The sequence below is a fragment of the Podarcis cretensis genome, assembly GCF_951804945.1.
Source record: "Podarcis cretensis genome assembly, chromosome: 3".
NCBI classification, from domain to species: Eukaryota; Metazoa; Chordata; class Lepidosauria; order Squamata; family Lacertidae; genus Podarcis; species Podarcis cretensis.
The window spans coordinates 38,771,809-38,780,204 of record NC_137172.1 but is presented as its reverse complement, the minus strand read 5'-3'; the positions used below and the strand labels follow the sequence as shown (position 1 = coordinate 38,780,204).

At 44.2% G+C, this 8,396-nt stretch overlaps 1 protein-coding gene across 1 annotated transcript in view; it reads left to right on the top strand.

The window, feature by feature from the left end:
- Positions 1–2,096: 2,096 nt before the first annotated feature.
- ZFAND3 (zinc finger AN1-type containing 3) overlaps positions 2,097–8,396 on the top strand; it is a 145,697-nt gene continuing 139,397 nt past the window's right edge. The window contains exon 1 of the mRNA XM_079969355.1: positions 2,097–2,446. Within this exon, the coding sequence (XP_079825481.1) occupies positions 2,376–2,446 (71 nt within the window). The 5' untranslated portion in view covers positions 2,097–2,375. The remainder of the gene's footprint in view (positions 2,447–8,396) is intronic.

Here is an 8,396-nt window from a genome sequence, read left to right as displayed (position 1 = left end):
GTCAAGAAGTTAAAATTGAGTTTAATACACAAAATGGCCTACAACCTTTCCCTCAACTTTCTTTTCTTGGAATAAAGGGCATGTCTGCTCCACCATTTGCTCATAAAGAACTTTTAATGTTCCTCCTTGCAGTGGCGCATATGGAAATAGCCATGCAATGATGTACTGCTTTGGGCTTGAACACTGAAGCACATGGAGAATAGTCCTGCTTGAAAAACTGATATGTCAAATTTGTAGGACCAAAGAGAATTCTAACCCCCACCTATTCTATAATGTGTGGCAACCACTTTTGTATTATATCCATTGAGAAGACCGCGTGAACTGTAAGAATCTGATGTGATATTTTAAGCAATGTGGTTAATGTGTTGTTTGTTATGTTATGTGTGAGGTGCAACTTGAAAATGAATACAAATATTGTTTAAAAAGAAGTTCACGTCTATATCTATGGCTATAAATGTAGTGGTTTTCTATCTAACTACATATATTAATTAACATAGCAAATTAAGGCCGATTGTGTTATCACTGATTACTTTTGTTGTGAATGATCACTGTGTTTATGTTGCATACTTTAAACTCAACCACTTAAGAGATTTTCTTTACAATTGGCATGCAAATTCTGTTGAATAAATGCATAATAATCTCAGCCTATATTTTATACATTCCATAGTCATTTTACTCCAATGTTTAAAACATTTTAAAAGTCAGTATTGCTACCTATATGACTTATTAGTCACTTACTGCAAGAAATCTCTAAACAACTCATAAAAAAGTTAAGGCACAAATGTGTAGCACAAAACCGTAACAATAAATTTCAGTAACACCATTTCAATAATCCATAAGCAGACCCAGCGGAACCCCCCCTCTGCAGAATATTTCATCAAATGGGCCATTATCAAGCTAATCATAATCCATTAAGTTTTAGCTTAGTGCCAGAAAGATGGTTTATGATGGTGCCAGGTGGACCCTTAAATAAATTTGTTAAACTGGTCCTGGATTCTTCATTCTTTTAGCAGCTTCAGGTGTTTTAATACAACATTAGTACTAATGGGGGGCTTTGCTTCTGAATACTGTAATCACTTATAGGATCACATTCTACACCTATTTTAACACCTGCAAAACAGAACCTTTTCCATGTTACTCTTTTTTAAAAGAAATGTTACAAGATCCGGTACCACAAAGCTATCACAAGGCACCAGCCAAAAGCTGGTTTAATAATGGGACGGGCGCTTGTAACTTTAACAGCAGCAGCACAATACAAAATTTAGGTGCAGCACGTACAAGCTGGGGGACCTTCGCCTCCACCTGGGGTTTGTTTTTTGTGCGTGGTTGTTGCCATCACGCCACTTGGTAAAGGTGCATTACGTAAGTTCTGTTTAAGGAAAAGAGGAGAAAGCTATCTGTGCTGGCTCTTCCTTTTAAATTGGGGACTATTATCAGCGCAGCCCCTACAAATGTTTACTCAGCAAGTAAATCCAACACACTTCGACCGGGTTTACTCGCGGGAAAGTGTGCATAAGCTTGCAGCCTGGCTCCTCCAACCCTCTCCCTCCAGTGCGAAGGCTGAGGAGAGGGAAGAAAGCAGCCGCGAACAACGCCAGTAGGGCAGCCCCAACAGGAATTCCCGGGATTGCTCCTGCCTAGACAGGGAATTCCACCAGCGCGGGGGAGGGGAAACTCCTAGGAGTGACTCTTTACTTCACGCTTACTTCCGGGTTTCTGCTCACCCGCATGCGCAGAGCCTTATCTGCCTCACCCCGGACTCAATCTCTTCAGACCGTACCATTAGCAGATGATGGTGCGGGGGGTGCCCGGTCTTTCCCCAACCACTCTTCTCGAGCTTACTCGCCCCTGGAAGATTTCCGCTTTAAAGCTGTGGTAACACTAGCCTTCGCTTCAGCTCCCCGTTTCGGCTTTGGCCTCGCCACCCGTCCCCGGCAGCCCCCCACCCATTTCCGGACGTTGGTACACTCCTCTCCCAGCAGATCCTGTGGCCGGGAAAGACCACCTCACTCGCCCCGAGGGGGAGGAGCCGAGGGCATTGTTGGGTCAGGGGGCGCGCGCCGCCCGCGGGGCTAGCGTGTTGCGGGCCCGTCACAACCCCCCGGCAGCCGCCGCCCGCCGCTCAGTGTCACCTCAAGCACCACAGGGCGCGGCCGCCTCCTTTTCCGCCGCCGCCGCCGCCGCCGCCTTCGCTTCAACTACCCACCCGCCCCGCCGCTGCCGCCGCAGTGGTAGCGCCCGACTCCAGCTGACCGGCCTGGAATCCCGGCTTCGAGCCCCGGCCTGGACCCTCCGCCTGGAGCTGCCCCTTCCTTCTTCCCTCGGCCCCGGCCCTGAGATCCGCCGCTGCTGCGGCCGCCAACGCCGCCGCCGCCATGGGAGACGCCGGCAGCGAGCGCAGCAAAGCCCCCAGCTTGCCGCCCCGCTGCCCCTGCGGCTTCTGGGGGTGAGTACGTGGTCGGGGAGGGCAGCGGGCAAAAGGGGCCAGGCCTGGCCGGGGCTGCCGGGCTGGGGTCTCTCCGGTCCCGAGGGCCTGGGTGGCTGGGTGGGGAGGCCAGGCCGGAGGGGAAGGGCTCGGGGAGGGGAGCCCCTGTTTCTCCCTTTCCCCCACTGGAGGAAGAGGAGGGCGGCCCTTCTCCTCCTCCTCCTCCTCCTGTCACTGGGATCCCTTCCCGAGGCCTGTGACTGCCTCGGCTGCATCACAGTGGCGGAGGAAGCCGGGGGCTTGAAGGCCTAGTCGCACTTCCTGCCAAGCGGGGGTGGGGGCTGGGTGACGAAGAAAACCCACCATTTATTTCATTCTTCTCTCCTCTCTTTACGGCGGTTTGATCTCTAAGCTGTTTTCCCTGTTTTCCCCTCACCTCCTACTCCTTTCCTGCTTTTTTTTTTTTAAAAGCGTGTGCCATGTAATTTTAATTCTCAGGTATTGCAGTGTGTCAACTTTACTCTTATATACTCCTCCCCGCCGCCCCAGGTGTGACATCTATGTGTGGTCTTCCTCGTTGGGGATAAGAAATGGCAAGACAACTTTCCAAAAGGGTGTGGCTTTTAAGTCCTTGCTTCCAACTCTCCTCACATCTGCTTCTCCCATTGCCCAAAGTTAACGAGAACCTTTGTTCCAGTTTTGTGACTTTCAGAGGAATAATACTGTAATGGCACAAGCTGTGTGGCGCAGGGTCATCAGATCCAAAGGAACTCTTCCTTCCTTTTGGGGGTTAAAGGCAAAAGTGGTAATCTTGCCTGTGAGGAGCTTGTAGGCCACTCCTGTATAAAGGTTATTCCTTTTGGCCTATGTAAAACTAGGATAGCCATGCTAATGCTTGTGGTGGTGATCTTGATTTCTAGTTTGTTTGTTTTTTTGCTTTTTTAAAAAAGGAACATGGTTTCTGAGGTTAGCTGTAGATTGTCTGAATTAGGAGTTATGGACTAAAGCAGGAATGGCAAAACTATGGCTCTCCACATGTTGTTGGACTAAAATTCCCATTGCCCTTGATCATTGGACATGCTGCCAGGAGTTTGGTGTACAAGAACAACTGGATGGCCACAGTTTTCCACTCACTGCAATAGAGGCATCCTGCAAAAGGAGAAGATTGAATAAAAGACTTGGTTGACTTAGTTATGTGCATTGACAATAATTTACATCGTATAGCAGTGATGGCCAAACTTGGCCCTCCAGCCGTTTTGGGCTACAACTCCCACCATCCCTAGCTAACAGCACCAGTGGTCAGGGATGATGGGAATTGTAGTCCCAAAACAGCTGGAGGGCCAAGTTTGGCTATCACTGGATAGCCTGTCTGAAGTCAGGCTGTACATATAATTTCACATGTTAATTATGACAGATATAAATACCATGTGTGTATATGTGAATTCAATAAAGCATTGTATATTTGAGTGAATTTTATAGTCTATTCTGCCTTAAGCATGTTAATGAAGATAATGAAGGAGTTGAGTGTTTCACTCAGCATTTGAATATTGGTAAGCTTTCTGAGCTTGGTGTTTTGTTTGTGTAAGTAGCCATTCAACCTGAATCAAAGCTTTTGTGCAATCATTTTTAATGTTGCCTATTGATATACCACAAATAACATACATTTGTATGGGACAGGTAGTAAACATGAATGTGGGTGTATAGCTTGAGAGAATGTAGTGTCTTAAACATGGCACCCTCAAGAAAACGTGTTCTTCAGTGAAGGGATATGTGTAACAAAAACTTACACTAAATAAATCACAGGAAATCTCGGCAGCTGTCAGGCTTACTGTACCCAAATACAGTGGTACCTCGAGTTAAGAACTTAATTTGTTCTGGAGGTCCGCTCTTAACCTGGAACTGCTCTTAACCTGAGGTACCACTTTAGCTAATGGGGCCTTCCGCTGCCGCCGTGCGATTTCTGTTCTCATCCTGAAGCAAAGTTCTTAACCCGAGGTACTATGTCTAGGTTAGTGGAGTCTGTAACCTGAAATGTCTGTAACCTGAGGTACCACTGTAACCTTAAAAGCTGATTGTCAGGTTTTTAAATAATTTGGCAAATTGCAAGATTTAGGCAAGTTTATTTTATTTTAAAAACTTGGAGGTCCTTTAATATATACTTCTTTAATCAGTATGCAGTGGTCTCTTGCGCTATACACATAAGAATGGAAGAATAATTGCTTATTTTTCGCACCCCACTTTAAGTTTGCCCTTCATAGTTCTTTCACCTTTTATCCAAAATTTTGAATCATGCGCTCTTTGCTTTTATTTTAATGTTCTTTCAGTTTGCATTGTTTAACATGGACATACAGAAGAAGGGCAATTGATTGCATTGACTTGGAGTGCGTATGTTAAATTTGGACAGGCTTTATATTTTTAAGTAAACATAACACTTAATCTGGATACAAACTAGTTTTAGCAACCAGAAGTTTTCTCCCAACCACTTTTGCTCTTAAACTTTGCACAATAAGTAATAAAGAGAACCGAAAGAGAGTGCATTTTTATCTGATTACCATTTAATTTCCCAAAATCATCTCCAGCAGTATGGTGGCCTACATGTTTGCTTTTCCTTTTGTGTCTATCTCATTGCGAAAGTTTCAGTTATTTTCTTCACATCCAGTTTAATATCTGAAACGTTCAGGAACGCATTAAAGTGCAGCAATCTGTATACAGGCTGATGTTCCCACACAGTTGTGTGCAAGCCTGAAGTGGCAAGCTACATTATAAACTGGTCATTCATCAGTGGGAACTTCAAGGCATCCTCCAATTCCATGTGCACCTCTTCCTGCATACTGTTTGATAGTATTTCACCTGTATTTTAATGTTCCTGTATCCATTTATTAATAGCAGTGTTGAATAGTGATATTCTTGTAGAGGTACTATTGGAGATTCATACTTCAACATTAATAATAAGTAAAATTATTATTGGATTTTCTCTAGTTTGTATATACATGTTTTATGGTAGCATTGTTGGCCATCCCCCCCCCCCACGCACACAGACTATGTGAAACTTCTGTAGGACATCATCAAGTATAACTGAAGGGGTCATATATAGTAATAATAATAATAATAAGTGTTCTGTTTTTTCCTTCAATTAACTTCATGATTTTTGCAGAGGCATTGGCTAGGTGGCTTTTTTCTACTTGATCCATCTCAGCGAAGTGCTCCCTGTGTTTGTTTTTATTTATTGTATTTATACCATTTATATCCTCCCCACCCTCCTCCGCCTTCTAAGGTGGTTAACTGTCAGGAGAGTTTTGAAAGTAAAAACAAAAAGTTTCAGGGTCTAGATATCCAGGGCAATACTGAAATGAATGTTTGAACTAGTGCAAGGATTAACATTAGTGCAGCAGAACTTACCCTCCCCCCCCCTTTGCCCCCTGTCCCCAGATTTGCTTTGGGGGGTTGGGAGAACCCGTGGAGCGGATTAGGGGTGTCTGCTAGAGGAAAGGGGAGATGTTCCATCACACAAGAATTACATTATTCTCAGCACTATGTTAACAACAACCCTTTTTTCCATATCAGAATCTTAGAACTTTGAATCATTCAAAATGATATAACAAACACTTTGATCTACTACCACCTTCTTGAAACCCTCACTGGCATCCTTATTTTACTTTTAAACCTCTTTAGCTTAATCTTTACAGTTGTACAGTGGTACCTCGGGTTACAGACGCTTCAGGTTACAGACTCCGCTAACCCAGAAATAGTACCTCGGGTTAAGAACCTTGATTCAGGATGAGAACAGAAATCGCACTGCGGCAGCGGGAGGCCCCATTAGCTAAAGTGGTACCTCGGGTTAAGAACAGTTTCAGGTTAAGAATGAGCCTCCAGAATGAATTAAGTTCTTAACCCGAGGTACCACTGTACCTCCCTTTTCAATAAAGAAAATGGTGAGCAATTTGTTTTGTCTTTTAATGGCTTGCCTTCCTTTTTAAGCACAATTAACACTGTTTCTGTTGTCTGTTAACTGTTTAATCCTATGCATGATTACTCAGAAGTTATTCTCACTGTGTTCACTCATTCACACTCTTATAAGTGTTTAGGATTGTAGCCTAAGACTATTGCCGAAATTACCACTCATCTCACAATTTGGTTGGCTGAATGCCACTTTTAGCTGAACTGAGGAATGCTGACGGTCAGGCATCAAGACCACATACTTACTGTCTACCTGGGTTTTGAAAATACTCAAAGTGAGTTCTGTTTATCAATAGTATCTCTCAGGATGCATACTTTAGAAGGGAATGTTTAAGGAGTGGGGAGAAACTTCCAAGTGAGACCAGATACCTTTAATTGCTCAGATTTCTGAGACTGGCTTGTTTACTTGTGTGTTTCTGAGGACTTAAGACAGAGCACAGTCTCTCTTGGCACTTATTGCAGGGCCTATGCCTGTTTTCAAACTAAGCCAAGCCCCAGAATAGCATAGTTCCAGCTATATAAACATGCTTTTCCTGTGGTACATGGCATGGCTGCTGTATTTCAAGACTGGCAACATAGCCAAGCTAGCATCTGAGGAAGAAAACAAAATTTGGACAGTCCTAAATTCTAGGGGGGAGAGTTTACTAAAGCATCCCTCTAAACAAACACCAAGTTCAAAACACGTTTGGGACAAGTGGAGCATGTTCATCTAAAAGACATATTCAGACTTGTACTTGAATTGTTCACTCTCCTCATTTTTCTGTGTGCACGTGTCTGCTTGCCTGATTGCCTTTTCACCAACTTGGTTGTCAGCAGTGGACATTTTTCTTAAGCCTGGATTGCATATCCAAAGGTGTTTTCAAAAGTACTCTTGTATTTACTTGTAGAGAATGGGATATGTGTAGAGTTTTCAGCAATCAAAAGGAGTGAGAAAAGGCTTGTGGGCTTTGGCATTTGCATTGAGGTTTTTGTCTTGAAGACTTCTTAAATTCTTTTCCAAGCAATTAGTATATTTCAGGACACTTTGAGTTAACTTTCTGAATCTAGCTTTTGTTTCACAAAGAAAAAACAGTTTATTTAGTCTTGAATATGAAAAGACTGTTGTTGCATTTGATGATGCAGCTGAAATTCTTGGTAATGTTTGGGTCTAGTACCTGCCAAAGGTTACTCTTTGTAGGGCAACACAGTGGTATTATAAGGCAAATGCCTAAAGGCACACAAATAAATAGGTCTTGCATGCAGAAGTATTTACTCTTGCTTTTTGTACTAGGTCTTAATTTGGAATGTATTTTAATTGGATTGGTTTTTAAAGTTTCTGAAATGCATCCGTGAAAGTAGTATGGGTTGTTGCAATACTGCCTCAAAAGAAACATTTTAAATAGTCAACATAAAACAAAAAACATTTTTGTTGCAGTTAGTGGTGGAAACTCTAGTGCAATTACTCTGGCAACTGAAGTACTACCATTTTAGTACTACTGTAATGGTGGCATTACAGAAGATGAGAGGGAAGGGAACAAATGTTTCTCCTGTTACAAATTGTGGCTCACTTTTGTTTGAATGGCACGGTGAAGCTGTTTTGTACTTGGACATGAAAGGTCACTGGGTAACCTGTAGCCCTGGGAATGTCCCAGAGGTCTAAGGTCAGGCTATTGAATTTGAGTATATCTGGAAACAATAGGGACGCAGGTGGCGCTGTGGGTAAAAGCCTCAGCGCCTAGGGCTTGCGAACGAAAGGTCGGCGGTTCGAATCCCTGCGGCGGGGTGCGCTCCCGTCGTTCGGTCCCAGCGCCTGCCAACCTAGCAGTTCGAAAGCACCCCTGGGTGCAAGTAGATAAATAGGGACCGCTTACTAGCGGGAAGGTAAACGGCGTTTCCGTGTGCGGCTCTGGCTCTGGCTCTGGCTCTGGCTCTGGCCAGAGCAGCGATGTCACGCTGGCCACGTGACCCGGAAGTGTCTCCGGACAGCGCTGGCCCCTGGCCTCTTAAGTGAGATGGGCGCACAACCCCAGAGTCT